General features: G+C 44.8%; 2 protein-coding genes across 10 annotated transcripts in view; one reads left to right on the forward strand and one right to left on the reverse strand.

The window, feature by feature from the left end:
• Positions 1–14,272, forward strand: LOC308469906 (butyrophilin subfamily 3 member A3-like). 6 transcript variants are annotated; one of them, XM_080993003.1, is made up of 9 exons: positions 1–951; positions 2,293–2,611; positions 3,906–4,043; positions 4,482–4,763; positions 6,563–6,667; positions 9,100–9,120; positions 10,346–10,378; positions 11,608–11,789; positions 12,665–14,272. In XM_080993003.1, exons 2-9 carry the CDS (start codon positions 2,494–2,496, stop codon positions 12,746–12,748), a joined length of 963 nt encoding a protein of 320 aa, XP_080849129.1. In that variant the 5' UTR covers positions 1–951; positions 2,293–2,493; the 3' UTR covers positions 12,749–14,272. The 6 variants fall into 6 exon arrangements, with proteins under 6 accessions (XP_080849129.1, XP_080849125.1, XP_080849127.1 ...); XM_080992999.1 differs by having other exon boundaries at positions 1–818; positions 895–951; positions 11,608–14,272; XM_080993001.1 differs by having other exon boundaries at positions 2,293–2,608; positions 11,608–14,272.
• LOC308469823 (zinc finger protein RFP-like) overlaps positions 13,915–26,568 on the reverse strand; it is a 14,402-nt gene continuing 1,748 nt past the window's right edge. For all 4 annotated transcript variants that reach the window (XM_080992800.1, XM_080992798.1, XM_080992799.1 and 1 more), the window contains exons 2-8: positions 24,750–25,185; positions 21,655–21,750; positions 20,176–20,406; positions 17,658–17,680; positions 16,685–16,803; positions 16,092–16,121; positions 13,915–15,413 (exon numbers count right to left, since the gene is read on the reverse strand). In XM_080992800.1, the coding sequence (XP_080848926.1) occupies positions 14,905–15,413; positions 16,092–16,121; positions 16,685–16,803; positions 17,658–17,680; positions 20,176–20,406; positions 21,655–21,750; positions 24,750–25,172 (1,431 nt within the window). In that variant the 5' untranslated portion in view covers positions 25,173–25,185 and the 3' untranslated portion in view covers positions 13,915–14,904. The remainder of the gene's footprint in view (positions 15,414–16,091; positions 16,122–16,684; positions 16,804–17,657; positions 17,681–20,175; positions 20,407–21,654; positions 21,751–24,749; positions 25,186–26,568) is intronic.

The raw sequence follows: 26,568 nt of genomic DNA on the forward strand, positions 1-26,568 counted from the left end.
TCAGGTTACAAACACCTCGGGTTACAAACACTTCAGGTTAACTGCTAACCCAGAAATAGTACCTCAGGTTACAAACTTTGCCCCAGGATGAGAACGGAAATCACACGCCGGCGGCAGCGGGAGGCCCCATTAGCTAAAGTGGTACCTCAGGTTAAGAACGGTTTCAGGTTAATAACAGACCGCCAGAACGAATTAAGTTTGTAACCAGAGGTACCACTGTACAGTTATTTAAGGTGGAGCTTGATGCATTGAGCAAAAGCCAGGCATTTTAATGAACAAACTGCCCTTCAGAATTCCTTCCCTTTACTTAACTAGAGCATGAGACACTTAATCTCGGGGTCATGGGTTAGAGCTCCACCTTGGGCAAAAAATTCCTGCATTGCAGGGGGTTGGACTAGATGACCCCTGTGGTCCCTTCCAACTCTAGGATTCCATGATTCCATAGACATACAAACAAACTACTTATGCTGCAGTTTCTGTAAACATTTTGGGAGTAGACTATTGACTGCTGGTGATAAGCTGCGGATGACGTGGGCTTGAAACTTGGCCTCCTTCCCATTTTGTCTGTCCATCTGCGGGCAGCTGATAAGACGGAGACAGATGGGGAACCTTAGAAGAGTAACGTAACAGCCATCAGACAAGGCGATTTGGGGCTGGGTTCCTTACAAATAGAGGTCCCCCTCTCTTTCTCCATCTCACATTAGCTTGGCTTGAGGACCATCGAACGTGGAGATGACTGACAGATGCCAGCTGACTGATAAGAACGTTTGGAACCTCTTTCATCTTTTCACTGATTGCTCAAATCCAGCTGTGATATTGTAAGGAAAAAAAGGGCCTTCTAACTTAGGGGAGATTCGAGAGGAAAAGAATCACTCAGAATTCTTTGGTTTTCAGGAGATGGAAGCTGAAGGCGACCTGGGATATCAGTGACAAATATTCTTCACATGTAAGGTAAAAGAAAGTGCTATAGCATGATTTTGCAGCAGGTCAGCTTTAAAGCAACAAAAGAGCACTTCAGATTTGCTCTTTTGCTATGGATCACAAAATATGTAGCTAATCCCTGAAACAATATATGTACTGCAGTGACTAACAAGAGTTATTTAAAAGTTTTGAAGTGAAATGTTTCGGTTTCTGCCTTCTTGGCTGCTTTGATGTGAACCCTTTTTACACCAGAGCAGCTAAAGAAAGAGGAGAACTGAAATGTTTTGTTTTAAACCTTTAATATATCTGTTTTGTTAGACCCTTTAATGACATGATTGGATGGATGGATGGATGGATGGATGGATAGATAGATGATAGATAAAGATAGATACAGTAGATGATAGATATGTAAATATTTTATTTCTGTAGTACTTCAATTATTGATGGGAGAGCTTTGTATAAAACTAATACTGTACAGTAGATAGTAAACATCCTAAGTTAAACACTGACAGCACCACTACAGACAGATATGTGTTCAAAGTCCTATCGAATTCAGCACAGGAGCAAGGCTAGCTCTGTGGTTAAAGGATTTCAACTTTAAAAGGGCTTTTGACTTTGGATGGCTTGAAAACACATCTTTAAAAATAAACAATGGCTTGATGGTAGATAGAAGGGAAAGTAAGAGCTCATTTGGTTAGAGCGTGGTGCCAAGGTTGCATCCTGTGGAGTAACAGTGATTCATTCCAAAGGACTGGGAGGATGATAAATGCCTTTAGGAATAACAGTAGCCAACACATTTTTCTTGTGGTTTTACCAACTATGGGCACTTCCAGAATGTGACAATTTTGTGGGTGGGATTTAATCACATTCTGGCAAGTTCAGATTGTGCAGTTGAAGTGGATTGGGTACTCTTGTAATAATAATAAAAGATAATACTGTTTGTGCCAGAACAACATACTGGTAACAATTGTACTGAAGTTCTCACCCTGAGCCAGCAGGGGGATACTGTAGATAGTTATCACTCAGGTCCACATATGCAAATAAGGGATTGAAAGTGACATTCAGTGATTGGATAGCTGCAGAAAGTGGTTACTGTTGTGTTGTAGTGGAGCTCTATATAAGCAGGCTGACTTGAACCCTTCAGTTTAGTTCTGTTCTGGCCTGTGAATAAACAAGAGCTGTTTGAAGATGGTTTGTCTGATATGTTCACCCACAACTTAACAAATTGCTTGACGTGATGTCATAAAAACAAATCAGGGCAAATGCTGACGTTAACAGATTGACTGGAAGTGGCATCCATGACAGGCAGCTGGTTCCAACTGTCCCCATATAGGAACATAATAAGTTTCTTTTTACTTTTTACTGAATCAGACCCAAGACTGGTCCATTCTAGGCCAGTCGTGCCTATGGTTACTAGTGGAGGCTCTCCTCTCGGACAGGGAACCTCTTCTCAGCTCTACCTGGAGATACTGGGAATTGAACCTGTGACGCCCTGCATGACAAGGCAGATGCTCTACCACTGAGCCACTACAGCCCATTCCTTCATTACCTCTCCATGCAGGGGAAACTTGCATGCATAATTTCTGCATGTCAGTTAAAGGCGCAGAGCTTCATTCTGGAGATGGGCCATCGTTCTCCCCTCCTGCCTCCTCCTCCTCCAAGAAAAGGAAAAAGAAAAGACTTAAAGGTGGTAAGAAGTTTGAAAGAGATGTGACTGTTCCTACTGTGTACATTCATCCCCAATTTGCCTCTGGCAAACAGAGGCTGTGTGTGCACGCTACCAGTTTTCTTAATCTGGATCAAACCTGGTTAATGCATCAAAACACAGTATTTCCCAAGAAACGACAGGATAGATGAGGACTGTGGCAAATGTTGTGCTTTATTCCGCTTCTCAGACCAGTGCCTTGGATGCGGAGCAGGGGTGCAATATTCCTAAAAGTGACAATCAGGACAAAGTTGTTCAGCTTTTTGGGGGAGATGTTGACTGTTTGGGGGCTTTTATTTGATTTTTAAAGCATTTTTATTTTTATTTTTAAAAAACCTTTCTTGCTATACATCTGGGTTTTCAGCCTTTTTGCTGCCTGAATCCCGGATGTATGGCAGCCCTAATGACACAACCAAATGTCTTTCTTATCTCAAAATCCTGTTTGACTGCAGGTGTCGGTGAGGCAAAGCAAATGGGAAGAGAGTCCTCTTGCAGCAATAATAATAATAATAATAATAATAATAATAATAATAATAATTTATTAATTATATCCCGCACATGTGGCTGGGTTTCCCCAGCCACTCTGGGCGACTTCCAGCAGAACACTAAAATATAATAACCTATTAAACAGTAAAAGCTTCCCTAAACAGGGCTGCCTTCAGATGTCTTCTAAAAGTCTGGTAGTTGTTTTCCTCTTTGACATCTGGTGGGAGGGCGTTCCACAGGGCATGTGCCACTACCGAGAAGGCCCTCTGTCTGGTTCCCTGTAACTTGGCTTCTCGTAGCGAGGGAACCGCCAGAAGGCCCTCAGCACTGGACCTCAGTGTCCGGGCTGAATGATGGAGGTGGAGACGCTCCTTCAAGTATGCTGGACTGCAAACCATCACAAAAGCCTATTGCAGCAGTCGCCGACCTGGTGCCCCCTGGGTTCTTTGGACTGCGACTGCCATCAGCCCCAGCATGTGAGCTGGATGGGACTGATGGCAGTAGGTGCTCAAAACATCTGGAGGGAACCAAATTAGCAAAGGCTGATCTATTGGAAGAGCACCAAGGGCCAGATAGAGAGGCATGGAGGGCCATATTCAGCTCCTGGGGGACCTGAGGCTCCCCATCCTTGAGCTAATCTCAAAGTAACATCTTCCCAGCATCTTCTTGTGGTCATCATGGACCATTCCGCAGGCATGCACCTTAAGTTACAAAACTTTATGAAAACAGAGAGAGAAAGAGGATTGGGTATCATAATCAGTTTGTAAATCTCTCTCCCTCTCTCTCTCTCCAGGGTTTGCTTTATCCCCCAGAGGCCAGAAAAGAAAGAAAATGGAGGCGCCCATCTTCTCTTGCGACCCAGAAATGCGTTCCTTTCTGTTCATTCTCACCATTTTCTTTGTTATTCCACCTATAAATAATGTGGACCCTGGTAAGACTCTCATTAGTACCTCTCATAGAAATGTTATTGTTTGTGGCTAAAGTGTATAATTTTTATCTGAAGGGAGCAAATAACAACAACAACAACAATAAATCTACCAGAAGCCTAGATACTGGCTTCTCATACATACCAAAAGTACCATGAAATTGTAAGTTGTTGTGGCATACTTAGGTCCATCTAGCTCAGGAACCAGCTGTGGTCAAACCCAGGTCTCAGGGAAGATTATTAACATCACAACCATGCCATACATTTAGAGCAGTCTGATAGCTTTTTATTTATTTCATAAACTATACCAATTGATTATAAGAAAAGAAAACCTCAAAGCGGTTTAAAGAAACAGTTGTTATTGCTGGGTTTTTTATGCTTCTTTTGAATAGATTCCAGGAAGACTTTGAATTATCCCACTATTTCTGTTCGTTCTCAATTCAGCAACAGGCCTTGCTCCCCTTATTTCCATCGAAGGCTATCAGGACAGGGGGATCCGAATAGTTTGCCGATCCAGTGGTTGGTACCCAAAGCCTGAGATCCTATGGAGAGGTCCCAATGGGAGGCACTTCCCTTCACTGGGACAAAAAATTTCCATGGAGGGCAATGGGTTGTTTGAGGCGCAGAACGACATCATCCTAACAGGAAGTTCAAATCATAGCCTAACCTGTGTGGTCCGGAACAGCTTCCTCAACCAGGAAAAGGAATCAACTATTCATATAGCAGGTAAGCTGTCCAGAATTCTTGATAACGGTTCTGTATTTTGGGGCTGTGGCTCTGTACAAACAATGCCTTCAAAATATATTCTTTCCTTCAAAGAATTCTGGGAAATGTAGTTGGGGTTAAACTACAGTGCCCAGAATCCTTTGAGGGAAAGGATGTACTTTGAATGTGCTTTGAAGGTATAAAGGTAAAGGTAAAGGGACCCCTGACCATTAGGTCCAGTCGTGGCCGACTCTGGGGTTGCGACACTCATCTCACTTTATTGGCCGAGGGAGCTGGCGTACAGCTTCCGGGTCATGTGGCCAGCATGACTAAGCCACTTTTGGCAAACCAGAGCAGCGCACGGAAACGCCGTTTACCTTCCCACTGGAGTGGTACCTATTTATCTACTTGCACTTTGACGTGCTTTCAAACTGCTAGGTTGGCAGGAGCAGGGACCAAGCAATGGGAGCTCACCCCGTCGCGGGGATTTGAACCGCCGACCTTCTGATCGGCAAGCCCTAGGCTCTAAGGTTTAACCCACAGCGTTTTAAATTCTCAAGTGATGTGCAGTGAACGAGTGAGGGGAGAAGCCTGAAGTCAACCAATGTTGACACCAACGTATTCTAAAGAGAAGGAACTCGAGAAGAGAACCAGTGAGAACTTCTAGCAGGCTCACTTCCCAACTAGGTCACTAGAGACAGTGGCAGATTAAATTCGCTGTTGAAATGTGCACCAAGATGATTTCATAGGACTGTAGAATTGTAGAGTTGGAAGGGACCTTGATGGTCATCTAGTCCAGGGGTAGGCAATCTAAGGGGCCGGATGCGGCCCAATTGCCTTCTCAGTCCGGCCCACAGACGGTCCAGGAATCAGCATGTTTTTACATGAGTAGAATGTGTCCTTTTATTTAAACTGCATCTCTGGGTTATTTGTGGGGCATAGGAATTCGTTCCGTTTCCCCCAAAAAATATAGTCTGGCCCACCACATGGTCTGAAGGACAGTGGACTGGCCCGCGGCTGAAAAAGGTTGCTGACCCCTGATCTAGTTCCCCATCCAGGTTGAAACCATACTGGAACCTGCTGAGCGTTGCAAATGTGCTAGCAATTTTATTGCTGCACCCCTTTCTCAGCTCCATGTTACATTTTCATCAGCAGGGAGAGAGAGCGAGAGAGAGAGCGAGAGAGAGAGAGATATGGGGAAGACACAGGGACCCTATTTTATTTATTGCCTTTCAGTCGGGTGATTCTCAAAGTGGCTTTCATAATAAACTACCCCTTCCCCTGCAAACTCACAGCAGTCCTTAAACCCCTGGCTGACGAAAGTTCTGGGACATATTGCTATTCAGTTCCAGACAGCATCACCCTTGCATATATATATGTACTGGGATGCCATGCTGGATGAAGCAAGTGTTATGTCCGAGTATATTTCAGCAAGGATAGGAAGAAGTGCTATATTATAATATGTTAGATTAAAATCACTTTCGATTCAGGATCTGGGCAATGGTGAGCTCCTACTGCGGCAGCAGGGACTCGTTTGAAGCTCCTCTCAGGATCAGGAATTTCCTGCAGAACAGGAGGCTTATTAAAAGTTCAGTGCTTGGAGGATAGGGAGGGCAAAATTCAGGGCCTCAAGTGTGCAGGACCAGCATGTAGCTCAGAAGGCTATAAAAACCCCTGCAGCGTGATCAGAAGGGGGAGAACGCAATAGCGGGGGGGGGGGGGGGAAGGAGAGGCACTGCCAAATCTTTGGCATCTGTTTTTCTTTTATTTGATTCAGAAACCAGGTTTATAACATCGTTGGTAATTTGCTTTGTTTTCAGATCACTTCTTCCCAAAGATCTCTCAGTGGATAGCTGGTTTGTGTGTCTCCCTCTTGGCTCTTCTCGGCTTCATTCTCCTCTTCCTTTACCTGTTTAATATAAACAGTGAGTACCTAGGAAGCTGAGTCATAAAGGTAAAGGGACCCCTGACCTTTAGGTCCAGTCGTGACCAACTCTGGGGTTGTGGCGCTCATCTCGCTTTATTGGCCGAGGGAGCCGGCATACAGCTTCCGGGTCATGTGGCCAGCATGGCTAAGGCGCTTCTGGCGAACCAGAGCAGCACACGGAAACGCCGTTTACCTTCCCGCTGGAGCAGTACCTATTTATCTACTTGTACTTTGCCGTGCTTTCGAACTGCTAGGTTGGCAAGACCAGGGACCGAACAACTGGAGCTCACCCCGTCACGGGGTTTCGAACCGCCGACCTTCTGATCGGCAAGTCCTAGGCTCTGTGGTTTACCCCACAGTGCAACCAGTGTGTAAATGGTGTCATTATGTGCTTTTGATACCAGGTGGCACTGTGTAGCATCTTCTAGCTCAGTCTGTAGATCAGCAGACTCTTAACCTCAGGGTTGTGGGTGCAGGGGTTTGGACTATATCAGTGTTTCCCACATTTGGGTCTCCAGCTGTTTTTGGACTACAACTCCCATCATCCCTAGCTAGCAGGACCAGTGGTCAGGGATGATGGGAATTGTAGTTCAAAAACAGCTGGAGACCCAAATGTGGGAAACACTGGACTAGATGATCCTTTTGATACTTTTCTACTCTGCAATTCTGTGATTCTAAATACATGGGAGGAATTCAGAAGTTACAGTTCTGTTCTTATTAGAGAGAAGCTTACAAAATTCTTTTCTAGTCTCCGGACAGGTGTGTATTCACAGGTCTCCTGGAGAGCCAGTGTGGTGTAGTGGTTAAGAGCGATAGACTCGTAATCTGGGGAACCAGGTTTGCGTCTCCGCTCCTCCACATGCAGCTGCAGGGTGACCTTGGGCCAGTCACACTTCTTTGAAGTCTCTCAGCCCCACTCACCTCACAGAGTGTTTGTTGTGGGGGAGGAAGGGAAAGGAGAATGTTAGCCGCTTTGAGACTCCTTTGGGTAGTGATAAAGCGGGATATCAAATCCAAACTCTTCTTCATCTTCTCTTCTTCCTCCAGACAACCTGTTTATTCAGCATTCGTCCTGATTTGTTTGCACAGAGGTTATGCTGAGGTTAGATTTGGAAGAAGCGGCTATCCTTTTCATTATTCATTCATTCATTCATTCATTCATTCAGAAGAAGAGTTTGGATTTGATATCCCGCCTTTCACTCCCTTTCACTCACTGTGATTTGTGCTCACAATGCTATTGGGGCAGTTACCTGAGACCCCACTTCAGGACAATTGGCATCTGCAACTGTTTCAGAGCAGACATTCTGCTTTGTTTACAGTCGGGGCATCTAGACAAGGGATGGGGAAACGTCTGACCCACAGGCCAGATTTGCCCCACCAGGCCTCCCCATTTGTCTTCCAAACAATGCCCACGGCCCCACAACTGTCATCATATGTGATGTGAAGTGTGAGACAGGTAGAGAGATGTGGCTGGATTGAACTCCCTGTCAGTTATCTGATGATAACTGCTTGGTCGGAGCGCACAAGAGTTCTATTGGTGTTTCGCAACTTTAACCTGTTGCAGGACCTTAGCCAGACCCAGTTGAATATAGCAGAGCATACGCAGACTTCCAGAAGCAATCAGTTGCATGCAGGTAGGATGAAGCAGGAACAAGACACTGCTGCTAGTAACTTGGTTACTTATAGGTGTTTATTATTTGCAGCAGACTCACAAGTTACTATATACAAGATACAGATACGGATCTTAAACTCTCACTCTTAACAAACTCCAAACGAATCTCCAAGGTCCCATATCTCTAGGCAGAATAACTCCCTTTGCTCAGTCTTCTTGGCCTTTGGCCAACTCTTAATTGCCTTGCGTGAAGCTGCACGTAGGCAAAATCCCAACAAGTTCCCCACTGGGAACTCCCTCGCTGACCCAAACCCAGTAGATAGCAGGAGTCAATGGGGCATTCAGTCCTACTTACTCTTTCTCCCCCCCCCCCATCCCCACAGACCAACTTTTACAGGTGGGTGGCAGTGGTGGGAGATAAAGATCAGGCCTGCTGCGCCAAGAATACTTCCCACTTCTGATCTAGGCTAGGATTGTATTCTTTGACTGAAGGTGGTCTCAGGGCCAGCCTACATAGCTCTGGCCCTAAGTGCTGGGTTTGTTTGTTGAAAAGCAGCCCGTACAGGGTCCCCAGAATGAGAAGCTGTGGCTTTAATTCTTGGCCCCCACAGTGGGCCTAATCCAGATTGTGCATCCAGACTTACAATTTGTATTGCCAAAAAGAAGAGGTCCCACCTGCTTCAGTCTTGCTCTTAATTAATCATGATACTACAGGAAAATCAGCACACCTTATTCAGACCAGAAACAACGGGTGGCTAGATTGTACACTCAAATGTTTACAGCAGTTATAATTATTTCTTCTTTCCTTTCTCTTCTAGGAAAGCTTTCTGCAGAACTGAGTAAGTCATTCTGCCTCTTTTGAGAAGAAAAACACATTTAGGTCACAGTCCTGTGCAGAGACAGGCAGTCTTAAGTCCATTAATTTAAATAAACTTAACCATGCCTGAGGGTACAATTCTTGTTGTTTACTCAGACGCATATCCCACTGGTTTCACTTGGCTTTACTCCCCAGTAATTGTGCATAGAATTGCACTGACTCTGTATTGGACTGTGGCCTTAAAAAAAAAAAGGGGGGGGGGAACTATTTTAGTAAAATTAGGTTGTTGTTTTTAAGTAGACGTGAAAGTTTGGTTCAGTTCAAGCCAATAGCAAAAACTGATGGCTGAAACAACACATGGAGCTTGAGTGGGTAAAAATAATTGATTCAGAATTTCCACTGTAAAAGGTATTTCAAAAACCTTTCCCCAGTTTAGAATAAGGCTTGTTAGGTAGCAAAACTGCCAACTCTACACTAACAGTGGCACCCACCCTGTGGAACGCCCTCCCACCAGATGTCAAAGAGAACAACAACTATCAAACTTTTAGAAGACATCTGAAGGCAGCCCTGTTTAGGGAAGCTTTTAATGTTTGATGTATTACTGTATTTTAATACAGTATTTGGTTGGAAGCTGCCCAGAGTGGCTGGGGAAGCCCAGCCAGATGGGCGGGGTATAAATAATAAATTATTATTATACCATTATTATTATTATTATTACAGGACACTGGGTGTTTTCTCTCCATGTTTCCAAGAACAGGTGAAATTCATCAAACTGAGGCATTCAGCCTCGGTTCCTTTTTTTAAAAAAAGTTTGAATTATAGGAGGGGCTTTCCCCATGCACATATTCAACATTGTTTTCCCTATAGAATCCTTGGAACTGTGGTTTGTTTAATGGTGCTGGGAACTGAAGCTCTTGAGGGAACTACAGTTCCCAGAACTGCCACAAAGCACAGACACTCTCTGTCCAATGTCCAATGACCTACTCTGAGGCAAAATAACCCAGGATAGTCTAGAAGCGCCCATATCATTTAATGGCACCAAAAACTATTCAGAACAGGCCTCAGAGGAGGTCAGCACACCAGAAGAGAAGGCAGTCAGCACATCTCCTTCAGATGGCACCTTGTCTTGCGCCAGGCCTACATAGCTGTCAGCACTGAAATAGTATTGGTGTTTTTTATGCGTAAAGCACCCAAAGATCAAGATTTTCCATATCAATGTTAATTTGTCATTGTGTGGTTGCTTTTAGGTTGGAGGAACTTGGTGATGCCAATCAAAAAAGGTAAACGGCTCTCCTGTTTTCGTATGCGTGTCACAATGCATTATTTCAGGCATGAAATCTGTCGCCACTCCCAGATGCTGAATTTTTGACATTAAATGAAGATGCAATAAAACTACCATGGTGCGGTTGAGTGGGGTGGGGAAGGAGAACCTGTGAGGTGAGTATCTTTCGCGTGGTGAGATTTAGGACTCACCATGTGATGGGAATCTGGTGTTATCCATTCGGGTCACGTTTTTTAATAGTGACTTCAGAAGATTCTCAACAGTTACGGGAATCTTTGTTTGTTTGTTTGTTTATCAAGATTTATATACCACTTGATTTGTTTGTTTTTAAAGAACAAGAAAACCTCTAAGCATTTTACAAATCTTGATATCCTCCATTAATTGTTACTGGTGCCACAGAGTACCTGTTCTACATCTGAAATAAATAGATATTTTAGTGTGGTGGCACCTGTTGACATCCCTGTACTCTTTTCGGCACCTGCCAAAAACATTTTTGCTTAGACAAGCCTACTCAGGTATTGGAATGCTGGTGTGTTTTTAGTTTGCTGCTGGTTTCAATTTTTTGAATGCTCAGATAAGTTTTGACTAAAGATTTTATTGTTTCCTTCTTTTCATCAACCCCTGAGGGAATTTTATTTTAATTTTGTTACAATCAAGCAGTGTATCAACCATATGAAATGAATGAACCAATTTAAGGAAACACTGCTGCTGTGGAGAAATTTCAAATCTCTAGGGGGGAAAGGCGATTCTTCCACTTGACTGCCAGATAGTATTACCGGTGCATAAAGTTGACGCGTGAGCATCTACTCTTGGGTGTATTCTTTTAATTCAATCTTGCAGCAGAGTTTCTTCTTACAGAAAATCTTTATTATTTACACAAATTTACACTGGTCAAAGAAAACAACATAATTCCTTCTCCTCTATCCATCCGACTCTGAGATTCAATTGCTCGTTTTCAACTTTGTTCATTTACACACTGACTCTGACCTTTAATGACCACATGCCCTTAATAGAGGCTCCTGTTACGAGATTTTTCTGTTGCCTAGCAACCTGTTCAGGACCAATTCTTTCTAGAATATTCCAATAAGTCAAGAAGGCAGCAGGCAGATAGCACGTGCCAGTGCAACTGGTTACGCTGGCCCTCAGCCGCAACACTGTCTGGTTAACACTGATATTGCCCTCCTTCCTTCCGTGACCTCTTTCCTTCTCATCTTCTCCACCCTGCAGCAAATGTAACCCTGGATCCGGACACAGCGAACAACGAGCTCATCCTCTCTGCGGACCGGAAGACCGTCATCCAAGGCTTCACGTGGCACAGTCTGCCTGACAGCCCCCTGAGATTCAGCCTCGAGCGCTGCATTTTGGGAAGCGAGGGCTTTTCCTCAGGAAGGCATTACTGGGAAGTCGAGGTGGGCGAGGAGGGGTACTGGGCCGTGGGGCTGGCAAGGGGTTCCGTGAGGAGGAAGGAGTGCCTCAGCCTTGACCCCAGCGAAGGGATCTGGGCCGTGGAGAAGTGCCGGGTCCAGTACCAAGCTCTCACCGTCCCCGAGACCCCCCTGTCTTTGCGGAAGAGACCCAGGAAACTTGGGATTTACTTGGACTATGAGACGGGGCAAGTGGCGTTTCATGACGTCAACCACAAGACACCCATCTTCACTTTCCCCTCCGCTGCTTTCAACGGGGAGGTGGTCTTCCCTTTCCTGCAGGTCGGGGTGGGATGCTGGCTTCGACTGTGCCCCTGAGACCTTCCTTGTGTGAGGCTTAACGGGCAAGCAAGGCATGACACAGCGGACTTGGAAGGCACCTCAAAAGTCATCTCTGCTTATGCACTGGGGATGGGGTGTGTGCATCTATCATTTTATGTTTTACTGTGCTTTTAAGTATTTTGTGGGGAGCCACCTAGAGCAGGGGTAGGCAACCTCAGGCCCGGGGGCCGATGCGGCCCAATCGCCTTCTAAATCCGGCCCACGGACGGTCTGGGAATCAGCGTGTTTTTACATGAGTAGAATGTCCTTTTATTTAAAATGCATCTCTGGGTTGTTTGTGGGGACTGCCTGGTGTTTTTACATGAGTAGAATGTGTGCTTTTATTTAAAATGCATCTTTGGGTTATTTGTGGGGCATAGGAATTCGTTCATTATTATTTTTTTCAAAATATAGTCCGGCCTGCCACATGGTCTGAGGGAAGCTGAAAAAGCTTGCTGACCCCTGGGCCTAGAGTGTCTGGGACAACCCAGCCAGGTGGGAGTCATATAAGTTAAATCACCGCCATCATCAAATTTCAGCAGGAAAAGCATGGGCAGCTGGCGAACTGCTATCCCTTCGCAGAGGAGCAAATGGACAGGATGAAGGTTGCAAGGAGTCCTTGAGCATGAATAAAACAGGCAATCAAAACCAGAGGATGACCCTCGCTCTGTGATGCCACCATCAGCAGCTAGTTTGACAGCTAACAGCGGCAATATCAGAGGAAGCGTTAACCACGGAAATGTTGCTCTGATTATATGCCACTGCTTTCAAATGTGATAGCTAAGGAAGAATATTTGTGGGTCGGCCTCCCCCTGGATTGCATGCAGGTAAAAGCATTCAAGAGCACCTTTGGTGTTTACCAATTCAAATCTCCTCCACTGACTGGATTCACTATGTTTGGGTAGTTTTCATTTTTAAGCAATTTGTCCAACCGTCCTCCAAACACAAGACGTACTGAGAGTCATACGAGGACCGGAGTAATGAGACGGCGGACAGTGATACTGTAGCATTCTTGATTTGCCTAAAGTGATTATGTCCAAGATTTTAGTGAAAGATGTGTTGTTATTCTTGAATATTTGTTTAAATGAACATAAATAAAAGCCTCTTCAGTGCTAAGGTGAGATCTACTCGGTATACATGGTTCCGCGTTCCATTAATTATGGTGCTGTGGGTTAAACCACAGAGCCTAGGACTTGCCAATCAAAAGGTTGGCCGTTCGAATCCCTGCGCCGGGGTGAGCTCCCGTTGCTCAGTCTCAGCTCCTGCCAACCTAGTAGTTCGAAAGCACATCAAAGTGCAAGTAGATAAATAGGTACTGCTCTGGCGGGAAGGTAAACGGCGTTTCCGTGCGCTGCTCTGGTTCGCCAGAAGTGGCTTAGTCATGCTGGCCACATGACCTGGAAGCTGTATGCTGGCTCCCTCGGCCAATAAAGCGAGATGAGTGCCGCAACCCCAGAGTCGGTCACGACTGGACCTAATGGTCAGGGGTCCCTTTACCTTTACGCCTACATTGAAAGACTCTAACCATGGGCACACCCACACTGCTGCTTTCCCCTGGGAAAACCCGCTGTTTGCCACCAAGTTGTAGCAAACATCCATCAAGTTTCCTCTGGATTGGCATTTGCGAGTTATAGACTGAACCACTCAAGGAAAGAGAAAACAGCAAGTGTTTTAAATGGGGCAAGAACTGAAACAGCCTCCAGATGAAAAGGAGCCGATTGTAGAAGGTTGCAGAATGGCTTTTTAAGTTGACCAATATTGTATTTATAGAGTAAAGGACGGCAACATATTTAAGGAGATGTCAGCATTTATTAAGTTTTGGCAAAGAGGTACAGGGCAGAGCAAATAATTCTGACAACCCAGTACCTAAACGTTTCCTGTCACCTGTGCTTTTTCATTCCAGCATTCTATATAAAAAAGTAAAAGTAAAAAAGAATTCTTAAAATACTTACGCAAATTTGGATAAACTTTTACTCTACTTTTTTTAAAAAGTCTGTAATTTAAAAAAAAAATATTTTCCAGAATGTAAAAATTTCCAAGGTACGTTAACAAGGCATCCTAAACAGATCTCAATTGAAAACCAAGGTGATCTCCTGTATCCCTGTATTTACCATGTTAAAATTACAAAGCACCACTTTTCTTATCAATTTTCACTGTCTTTCTTGGTTTCAGCTTAGCTTGGATAAATTGACTGCACTCAACCATTAACTACTGGCTTTATCTTGCAATAACTGCTTTCATTTGGGTACAAATATCCAAATGCAAAATACCTGTACACACACCTCCTATCGATTTTGTACCTACACACATACACACTTTCAATTCCCATTTTTCACAGCAATATGTCCACAAGCTGGATCTCCATTCTTGTCTGATCACCACTCTGTGTATTTCTGAGAGGCTGCAGTTTAAAAGAGATGTACCACTCGCAGTTGATATGAGTGGTACAAATGTTGTACTTTGGAATCTGTATCCAAATGAGAGGAAATATAGCCAGGAGAGACAAAGATGTTGCTAAAACATACTACAAGCTATATCTATGAAGTAGTTTTAAATGGTGTATGCATTTGGGTCTCCCACATTCTGTAAGCCTAGGCTCCAGTCTCCATTCAGAATATATAGTAACCTGATAAGGGAACTAAGGCAAGTCAAAAGCAGCTGTTGTATTAACCGCGTTGAAGCTCAGTATTGTGTGTTACAGCCAGAGAGAGTTATGTTGACACTACTTTCACTGTTGGAAGGGCCAAAGACCCAAGTCCAACAGAAGAACAGATATAATTTAACACAGGCGGAGCACAGTGTTCATGTCCCCAACTCGGAAGAAAGGAAATATTTTTGACACAAATTTGACACTAAAGAGAACAAGGCGCTTGTTTTCTTTTGCATCAAAAAACCCCACCGTTCCTCCTTCATAGTCCAAACGGATTTGAATCTTTTGGGGGTGTTTACTTGGGTTCAGAATGGTCGGGGGCGACGTTAAGGTTTTGTACTGACCGTTGTTAAAACCCACAGCCATGATTCCCTCCTCAGGGACGATATTCAGCTGTCCTTTCCTCTTCACAGATTCTTTGGCTACACCCACAGCCCAGAAAGTTCCCTTGCTCACATCCACTGTCCAGTGATGCTTCCCTGAGGTGAATCCTTGACAGCCAAGCACGCAGCGGGTGGGGTCAAATCGTTGGGTGCTGTAGGGAAGCTCCTGGCGGACAGATCCCCATGCGACAGCTTTCTGACCATCAAACACAACAAATCGAGGGTGAGCTGTCATGGGGTCCAGTGTCACGTTCTCTGTAATAAATAATAATAATAATAATAATAATAATAATAATAATAATAATTTATTCTTTATACCACACCCATCTGGCTGGGCTTCCCCAGCCACTCTGGGTGGCTTCCAAAAAAAATTTAAATACTGTAATACATCAAACATTAAAAGCTTCCCTAAACAGGGCTGCCTTCAGATGTCTTCTAAAAGTCTGGTAGTTGTTGTTCTCTTTGACATCTGATGGGAGGGCGTTCCACAGGGGAGGCACCACTACCGAGAAGGCCCTCTGCCTGGTTCCCTGTAACTTGGCTTCTCGCAGCGAGGGAACCGCCAGAAGGCCCTCGGTGCTGGACCTCAGCGTCCGGGTAGAACGATGGGGGTGGAGATGCTCCTTTAGATGCAAGAGATCAAATGCAACTGTCAGGCATGGAGCCAAGCTCCATGAACCTTTCCCAAAGACCACTGTATAAAACAAGTAACTGTTCATCTGCTGCAGATGGTTGTTTCTGAAGGCGGCCTATTTATTGAGCATTCCTCCTGATCTGAGACTCGCATCAGTCTCAGCCAGCATGGCTGGGAACAAGGAGAGCTGTGGTCCAACAATATATAGAAAACCACAGGTTGCCTCTTTTCCTTTTTTAAATACAAAAAGGCATGAATCCATCTTTACCGTGAGACATCCAGAATCTGTGGGGACTTACCATTTATCCACTTTTGTTCATCCAAAGTCTCTAGAGGAAGAAAAGGAGGATAAGCATATGCAAACTTCTGTGATTCGTTAATGTGTTATATTTAGCAACAAATGAACTTCGTATATTAATACACCATTAATTCACATGCACCATTCTAAAGCCTTAGGAGTATTATCACTTTGGAAATCTACAGCTACCCAACTGCGCTTCTAATTTCTCTCTCCTTTGTAGGCATCAAGCCTTGAAGCACACATTTACAGCAATGATAGTATTATTATTATTATTATTATTATTATTATTAGCAGATAGCAAGTAAACTATCAAGCTCACAATATTGTAGCCCTATGGATCCAGGCCATCATGCATTAAGATCCTTGAAATCAAAGGGACAAGTTAGTCATCACAATCTAATCCCAAAAATTTCAACCACTAAAGAATGACTATGTTATTCTGAATCCAGCGCCCGTATTTTAATGGTGGGTATTGTACAAAGGCGAAATGTGATTGGGACAAGTGTTCACTGATCGCCTGGAAAAAGAGCTAAATAAGAACAACAGTAAAATTTCCACCTCAACAATCAGCTTCAGAAACCCATTTAGTACCTCTGAATTTCCTCAGTTTGCCCTGCAGTGAAGCACTCTCTTTGGAGAATTCCTGAAGCATTGTACTGAGCTCCGAAGAATCAGGTGGAGTAGGAAACTGAAATTTGCCCCTCTTGCACCTAGAGGTTTAACAAACAGGAAACCGCATGAAAAGAAATCTTTATTCACTTGCAGCTTCTCAGAACATCAGGCGCAGAATGCATCTACATAGTGTAAACAGCTGGCCAAGCTGACGGAAGGTGAACTACAACCTTGGCCAATGGCTTTGCAACTTAGGGGCTGGGGTTAGGGGTGTGCTAGGGGCACATGCTAGTGAAAATTCTACTCTAGGTAGAAGGGGAAGGATGCAAGAAGCATCCCGGTGGATCAGACCAACGGCCTATGTAGTCCAAGCCCAAAGATGGAAAGTGAGCGAGATCCCTAGTTAGGAAGGTTGGCAAATTAAGATGATAGAATTTGTGGAAGCAGCAGGTTTAACTTATAGAATAAGAGAGCAAGAAGAATCTTTATTCAAAGAGGAGTGGAATCCCCCCACCCGAATATTTAGAAAATAACTGTACAATTGAAAACACTGGTAGTATCTAGATAAATTCAACAGCACGGTAAATATCTGGAGGATACAAAATGGAGAAATGATTAGATTGGTTACAGTGAAATATGCAGGAACGACAGGTAAGTAAAATGAACCATGAAAAGCGAAGGAGGTTAAGCCCATTGTTTCATGGCATGATGTAAAATGTTTATTTTCAGATGTACAAACTGGAAAAAATAAATAAAAAATGTTGTATATATAAAAAAGGCAGCATTCCCTCCTAAGCAGATGATTTGGAGAAGGCTGCCACCGGGACCATGAGAACAATCATGCTCTCCCACTCAGACATACTGCTTTTGACCCTGGCATGCATGCAGAACATTACTAGAATTGCCTTTTGTGAAGGGTGGAGAAATGGCAGCAGGAAGAACGGCCTCATACCTGTTGAAGATACTTCCAATATCCTAGCGAGGAAAAGAGGAGACAAGAAAGAGAGGTTAGGTCATCCAGTCCAACACCCGTCATATTTGGAATTAATTTCTACAGGGGTTCATCTTATATCCTGCCTTCCTTACATCCTAAAACTCAAAACGGCATTCGTAGGTTTCCCTGGTGGCCCCTAATCCAGGCACTGACCAGGCCCAGACATGCCCAGCCACCAAAAGGTTGCTGCATCAAGTACCTAGCATCTTCCCAGCTCATTTTGCTTTCAACCCTCAAAGCATTCGTTTCAGTTTGGTGGCATTAGCAAACCAATTCATTCAGTCTCTTTGTGGAGGCATAGCACAATACCTACTGCCTTGCGGGATATCTTTGGGAGAAGAGAAACCCAAGGAGTAAACCAGGGGTCAGCAAGGTTTACCTCGCCTGGGCTGGTTCACTCCAGCGGAGATCCCTCCCTTGGCCAGATTGCACTCGCACGTAAGCCCACGATTTCTCCACAGACGCAATTTCCGGCACCGTGGAAGTGAGTCCCCCTGCTGTGCCAGTTTAGCGCAGGGCGCAGGGACTCGCCGAGCGGGTGGCTCGGTTTGGGGGTGGCTCATGGGCCGGTTAAACAACCCCCATAGGCCGCTTGTGGCCCATGGGCCTTAGGTTGCCTACCCCTGGAGTAAAACCTACACAAAGTGGAGTGGAGTCCCTAAGGCACCTTGTACGCCTCCTTCTGGCAACTCCTGCAGCCAAGCAGGTGCCAAACGTATTGCTCTGCTTTCCTTTCAACCGCATCAGTGAGGCCGAGACTGGGGGAATCTTGTCGTCTGGGCAGCCCAGGACCTTCATACACACTGCCAGGTTTGACTTCACCCCCAGAGCCAGTGTGGTGTAGTGGTTAAGAGCAGTGGACTCGTAATCTGGTGAACCGGGTTCGATTCCCCGCTCCTCCACATGCAGCTGCTGGGTGACCTTGGGCCAGTCACACTTCTCTGAAGTCTCTCAGCCTCACTCACCTCACAGAGTGTTTGTTGTGAGGGAGGAAGGGAAAGGAGATTGTTAGCCGCTTTGAGATTCCTTCGGGTAGTGACAAAGCGGGATATCAAGTCCAAACTCCTCCTCCTCCTCAGAGACGCACTCCGTTGTCTCTTGAGACAGATGGATGCCAACAAACAACACAGCACTGGCTAAGATCTTGCTCTGCTGAGGGGGAAGAAGGCCCTGCTTTGGACACACAACACCAGCAGAAACTCAGGTCGTCTTTTCCCCCAGGTTCAAAATACTGGGCTTCCAGAGATCGGGCAAGGTGTTAACCCTGCAGCAATGCACCACTGCAGGAATGTGGTGAGAGGGGTGAGAAGGCCAAATGAAGAGGAGGATGCAACCAAATGGGAAATAACTAGGAACAAGAGAGCCAGTGTGGTGTAGTGGTTAAGAGCGATAGACTCGTAATCTGGTGAACTGGGTTTGCGTCTTCGCTCCTCCACATGCAGCTGCTGGGTGACCTTGGGCCAGTCACACTTCTCTGAAGTCTCTCAGCCCCACTCACCTCACAGAGTGTTTGTTGTGGGGGAGGAAGGGAAAGGAGAATGTGAGCCGCTTTGAGACTCCTCTGGGTAGTGATAAAGCGGGATATCAAGTCCAAACTCTTCTTCCAAACAAAGGAAAGCAGCCCTGTGCCCATCAGGCCATTGGTCCATCTAGCTCAATATGGTCTACTCTGACTGGCAGCAGCTCTCCAAGATTTCAGGCAAAGCCTCCCCTCCAGCACAGTCCTACCTGGAGATGACGGGGGCTGAAGCCAAGACTTTCTTCTGCGTGTGTGATCACTGTGCTATGGCTCTTATATAATGGCATTTAGTAATAATAATAATAAATTTCATTTATACCCCGCCCTCCCCATTCAAGGCTGGGCTCAGGGCGGCTAACAACCAATAATAAAAACAAGTTGAATCAATACAACTTAAAAACAAGATTAAAATACAACATTCAAACATTAAAATGCAGCCTCATCACAGGAGGAAAAAAGAAAGAGGCGGAGGGAATCAAACTGACTCCAAGCCAAAGGCCAGGCAGAACAACTCTGTCTTACAGGCCCTGCGGAAAGAAATCAGATCCCGCAGGGCCCTGGTCTCATGAGATAGAGCGTTCCACCAGGCCGGAGCCAGTGTTGAAAAGGCCCTGGCTCTGGTTGAAGATAATCTGACTTCCTTAGGGCCCGGGGCCTCTAGGGTGTTGCTATTTATGGACCTTAAGGTCCTCCGTGGGGCATACTGGGAGAGGCGGTCCCGTAGGTACGAGGGTCCTAGGCCGTGAAGGGCTTTAAAGGTCAAAACCAGCACCTTAAATCTGACCCTGTACGCCACCGGGAGCCAGTACAGCTGGAAAAGCACTGAGTGAATATGCTCCCATGGCAGAGACCCTGTGAGGAGCCTCGCTGCAGCATTCTGCACCCGCTGAGTTTCTGGGACAGCTTCAAGGGCAGCCCTGCGTAGAGCAAATTACAGTAGTTTATTATTTGCGTTACCTGCATCAGCCCACCTGGTGGCTCCTGACCCTTCTGCTCCAGCTCGCCAATTAGGGTGTTGATATGGGAAATCTCCTCAGAAAATTTAGTTGCATGCTCTTCCTTCTTCTTCTCAATCTCTATCTCCAGCTTCTGCAGCCGGGTTAAGAGGAGCTGCTCTTCTTTCTCTAGAAACTGGTGGAGCTGCTGACATTCCAACACAAGCTTCTCCCTCTCGGCTTCAGTTTCTGCCTGATTGGGACAGGTGCAAACAGTGGGAGGAGGGGGAACACTGGTTTATTTATTTGTAATATTTTTTACCCACCCATAGGAAAGCACATTGACACATGAAACACCATTTCGTGTGTTCCAATGGTAAAGGTAAAGGGACCCCTGACCATTAGGTCCAGTCGTGTCCGACTCTGGGGTTGTGGCGCTCATCTCACTTTATTGGCCGAGGGAGCTATTCCCCAGGCTGCTTCCATTGCATATAATGCAAAATGGTGTTGCACCGAGTTGTTGTAGATGTGTGTTGCCATGTCTTCTTCTGCAGAAAGAGAAGCTGACCTTGGACTGGTGTTGTGAAACACCAGCTGAAATTGAAACTCAGCAACAGATTATAATTAGATGCTCTTGTAAAGTTGCTACTTTCAGAATCCAGCTGCCAAGGGCTAGTTCACAGGTGCATGAAGCAAGGTCATAACACTTTGGGGGACAATAGGTATCAACTTAATGCACCAGGTGGAAAGGTTTGTTTTTATAAAACACAGAACCACTTTGGAACATGGTCGCTTCAGCGACCCCAAGTAATGGAGCGTGTTACTTCCGGGTTTCACCGCGCGCACATGCACAGACGCTGAAAATGACGTCACGCACATGCGCAGAAGCGGTGAATTGCGACCCGCAGACGCGGGTTGCGTTCGCTTCAGATTCCATTCGCATCCAGAGGTACCACTGGATTCTTAAGAATCTAGATTCTTAAGAATCTAGACTTTGTAACAAGAAAAGTTTTAAGTACTATTATTGCTCACCTTAGGTTATCTATATGTCTTGTGAGAGTATATATATGCATGTATTATTAAAAGGAGCATTAATCATAGTAATAATAATAATAATAATGGTATTATTTGTACCCCACCCATCTGGCTGGGTTTCCTCAGCCACTCTGGGCGGCTTCCAGCACATACAAAAACATAAAATGTCAAACATTAAAACATTAATAAAAATAGATACTCAAAAGATTTGCTCCTGTATACAAATTGATTCATTGCTGTTATATAAAATCTGAACTGAACCCACATCAGTTCCAGGTGTACACTTTACTGAAACAGATCAAACAGAAGCCCAGGACTATCAGTTTATCACCTGTAGCTACATGGATAACACATGCAGAGCTGACATTCCCAACACAGAAATGTAGAAACGCCATATACAAATTAAAAACCAAGTGAAGATGTAATGGTGTTGCTAATGGTGAAGATGTAATCTGCTTGCACTTACCAGCAGATCCTGGCTTGGCTTCTCTGCATCTAATTTAAACGATAAAATCTTGTCTCGCTCTTCTTTCAGAGTTTGCAAGCAGTGATTTATTTTCTCCTAAGACAGACACGAATAAAACAGTTTTTGAGCCATTCACCATATCCTCCTCAAATAAGCAGCTACACATGCAAGAGAGAATTATTTAAGCGCAGCGCTGTAACAACATCTAAATCCCATCAGATTGCAAATTTGCATCTGTGCTGTATAACTAATCTAAAACTGCTCCTCTGGCATATTTCACACACAATCTTCAAATAAGACCGATTTTCTTCCAGCCTCCACCCACTCGCTTAGATACTCAGATGCTGTTTGGTTTTCTGTATTTGTAGTGTTCAAGCACCAGACAGGTTTTAAAGTTTCTTAAACCCTTTCTTTTCCTAATGCATTGATTGTGCTTGTTGCTTTGGTGGCAATATTTTGGGAGAGACACCCTGGGATAAGCATCAAGGAATTATGGGGGTTTGCTACTGGACAATTTTTTTATATGTTGAAATAAAGTTTGGCCTATTCGAGTCTAGCCTATACAGTGGACGCTTGGGTTGCGAAGGTGATCCGTGCGGGAGGCACGTTCGCAGCCCGCAGCGCCACATCTGCGCATGTGCGGGTTGTGATTTGGCGCTTCTGCGCATGCGCAAAGCACAATTTAGCTCTTCTGCGCATGCCCGACCGCCAAAACCCGGAAGTAATCCGTTCCAGTACTTCCGGGTTTTGGTGCGTCCATAACTCGAAAAAACGCAACCTGAAGCGTCTGTAACCCACGGTATGACTCTATCAGGAATGGGAAATTCTGTGGACTGCCAGAATAATAGAATTGTAGAGTTGGAAGAGACCCCGAGGATCATCTAGTCAAATCTCCTGCAATGCAGGAATACGCAGCTGTCCCATATTGTCAGGCATAGGCAAACTCTGGCCCTCCAGATGTTTGGGACTACCATTCCCATCATCCCTAGCTAACAGCGATGATGGGAATTGTAGACCCAAACATCTGGAGGGCCGGAGTTTGCCTATGCCTGCATATGGGGATCAAACCTGAGACCTTGGTGTAATCAGCACTGTGCTCTAACCAACTGTAGCTCCCTTAGAATCATAGAATTGGACGGGACCTCAAGGGTCATCCAGTCCAACCCCTTGCAATGCAGGAATCTCAGCTAAGGCACCCATGACAGATGGCCATCCAACCTCTGCTTGAAAACCACCTTCATCCCTGGCCACTGGATGTGCCAGCTGCAGATGATGGGAGTTGCAGTTCAAGCACACCTGGAAAGTCACAGGGTCCTGTCCCCCCAATCCCAGGCCTATAGGTCTTTAATGACAGCCTCTCTGTGAAATTAGGCAAAAATGAAGAAGCTGCAGCAAGAAAGTGACAATTTGGGAGGGGCTTGTTCAGGGAGTTGCAAAGCTTGATCCCCTTGATTTAATACAGGCATGGCCAAAGTTAGCCCTCTAGCTGTTTTGGGACTACAACTCCCATCATCCCTAGCTAACAGGACCAGTGGTCAGGGATGATGGGAATTGTAATCCCAAAACAGCTGGAGGGCCAAGTTTGGCCACGCCTAATTTAACACAACTTTGGGTCCCCAGCCATTGCTGGACTACAATTTCCATCACCCCCAGCTAACAGGACCAATGGTCAAGGATGATGGGAGTTGTAGTCCAACAACGGTTGGGGACCCGAGTTTGACTGTTTAACATTAGCCGTTTGCAGGAGCGCTATCTTATTGAAGTACGTCACACCTTCCAAAGAGACAGGCAGCAGGTGACCCCAAATTTCCCAAAGATCTTATAGCTTAAAATAGACAGCGAGGAAACAACAGACCAGGATTGATGGAGAAGGGTAAGAAGGCCTCTGTTCTCTGAAGACAGAGGATCCAGACAGCAGGTTAAGGGGGAAGATCCCTGCAGAGACCCTGGAGAGCTACTGTCAGATGGGGCAGGTAATATAGGGCTAGACAGACTAACCTGGCAATAAGTTGTTTCATATGTACCAATACATGAATCCTGGTTGCTTTCCAGTTCTTCTAAGATGTCCCCACCCCCAAGAACCCCCACTGATTTGGAGTTTGTTCCCGATGAAAGAAGAATGGAGGATGAAGTTGATGGACTACGCAGAATTAGATAAATTAACAGGAAGGATTCGAAACCTGCGGGATCAGAGATTCTTAGAGGACGGGAGTAAATATATGAACTATCTGAAAAGTAATTCTGATGAACACATTACGCTAGTAGGACTGCAAGAAGTTTTTTTAAGGTGGATTATTTGAAATATTACAAGAAGGACTACGAAGAGAAATATTAGTTAACAATTAAATGCAATATAGAAATTAAGAAACGCAGAATAAGTGATAAAGAACGGAAAAATCATCAGAGGTGTTGACAAAAGTCTAAAATATTGTATAAGATGAGAAGATCTGTTGTATGACTGTTGGAACTGATAGTTAAAAAATCAATAAAAATGTATTAAAAATAAGATTTGGAGTTTGTTCCATTGTTTCTTTTTTTTAAAAAATAAGATTTTATTAAAGCTGTTTCCTAATACAATAAGGTAAAACAAACTACTGTACAGCAAAACAGAAACTGAAAGTAGAATCCTCTTCCTGTTTGGCAGTGGAACAGACTCCCGCGAGAAGTGGTAGACTCTCCTTCCTTGGAGGTTTTTAAGCAGAGGTTGGGTGGCCATCTGTCATGAATGCTTCAGCTGAGATCCCTGCGTTGCAGAGGGTTGGACTAGATGACCCTTGGAGTCCCTTCCAACTTCAAAATTGCATGATGCTATGAAAACTAGCTCTTTCCCCTTGTCTCACACAGAAAGTGCCGGACCCCCCAGCTCTCACCTGGAGAGGTCTTCCCTTCCCTGCCCCTTCGTGTGTATGCAATCCTTAGACCCCCAATAACGGCTTCCCTTCCCTTCCTGTGCTCTCATTTCAACAAGCTCGGCTGTTAACTGACCCTCCCCTTGAGAATCAAACATCATTGTTTTTAGCAATTACGAAAAACGTGATTGAAAATCTCTCCCCCCCCCCAAAAAAATACGAGCCCCTCTCAGCCACTCACGTTACCTGGTAAACCTGAGCGGCCTCCTCTATAGGAATCACGCTGTGATATTTATGCAGCTTGGACCGGTCACAAACCACGCAGATGGACGTTTGATCGTATTCACAGAAGAGCTTCAGCGGCTCCTGGTGTTTCTTACAGAGTGTCTGTTCTCCTGACTCCTTGGCTCGCCGCTTGCTGAACTGCATGGCCAGCTCAACGATATTCCACAGGTGCCTGTTTGGCCGCAGGTTCTGCCAAGGGAAGGGTTTTCTGCATTGCGGACAGGAGAACACGTTGGCAATGGAGCCTTCACAGCACTGGGCAATGCAGTCCCGGCAGAAGTTGTGGCCGCAGTCGATGACCATCATAGGGTTCTGGTAATAATCCAGGCAGATGGAACAAGTGGCTTCATCCTGGAGGCTTTTCTCTGGGTTCGGCGCAGCCATTGGCGTCTACTAGCTGCAACGCAGAGGAACAAAGTTTAGTTTTGCTTACAGAGAGGGGTGTGTCTCCTTTTTGCAATCAGGAAGTGGTTGCCTCACGGGGAACTAGATTGCAAGGGAGGGAGTGATGGAGTGTTTGAAGGTGGTTTTAACTATTAGAGGGACAAACATATGTTCTGAATAGTTTCCCCGAAACAATATTTGTTTGGGGAAGCCTATCCTGACATGCAGAATGTTGACATGTGCTTTAATCTGGTTTTTTACTTACTGTTGATTTAATTTTTAAAAAAATGCTTTAAATAATTGCTTTCACATATTTTTACTGCTTATTTCATTACGTTATTCTTTTTGTAAGCTGCTTCCAAGTTTTATTACAGTAAATTATTGTAAAATTAATGCAGAATCTCACTGCATTCAACAGGTTGGCTATACTGATGAAGGACACACTATTAAAGATTTATTCAAGCAACCTGATCCTATTAAGTGTGTACAGGGTTGCAGCCCAATGTCCCCTATCATACTGTATGCTGTTTAAGGATGAAGGACGGGTGTTTATGCAAGGGGGGGGGGAAGTTTCTACAGAGTTCATACAACATCGGCATAAAAACATACACCAAATTGTTATGCAACATCAGCATAGAAATGTTGAACCACTTCCCTTTAATCCAAATTTAACTTTTATGGAGGAAATCTGATGTTGCTTAAAACATTGCTGCCAATAACCCAGGTGCAATATCTGAATATTCTCATTTGCAATGCAAAGTTGCATACGAAAGTACCTGAAGTCATTAGTACTAAAGCCATCTACACATGGTTAAAGGCAGATTATAAATGTGTCAGAACTGCCTCTAAGGCCTCCTCCACACTGAGCAGTTTTCCTCTTGCCCTGCTCCTTTCCCAGGGAACTGCCCACCAGCAAGCTCGAATTACCATTTGAGCACTAAAGAATAATTTTCCTGGGCATTTTTTTTTTTGGGGGGGGGGGGGTTAGAAGAGGATGGATGACTCCTAAATCTCCTGGCAGGGATGCTTTCATAAAGTGGGATAAAGTTGGTTCCTTTTCCTCATTTGTTCCAAACTACTGGGCTGATGAAGTTATTGCCAAGGGCTGAGCCTGCCTTAATTACTTTGACTCTGTCTTGCAAAAGCAGCATTTACACAAAGCAAAAACTTAAAAAATGCCAAAAGCCTCTGATATACCAATCAGATAACATTATTATTCATTCGGTTTATTTGTGGTCCAATACAATAAGTTTCTAGGTGTACACCCCGTGCATTTAAAGCACACATAGTGCCTATTTATTTCCCTCAAAAAAAATGGTGGGAAATGTAGTTAAAGAAATTGTAGCTCTGTGAGGGGTAAACTACAGTTCCCATGATTCTATTTTTTTGGGGGGGG

Source organism: Podarcis pityusensis (assembly GCF_964106645.2).
Source record: "Podarcis pityusensis genome assembly, chromosome: 2".
NCBI lineage: Eukaryota > Metazoa > Chordata > Lepidosauria > Squamata > Lacertidae > Podarcis > Podarcis pityusensis.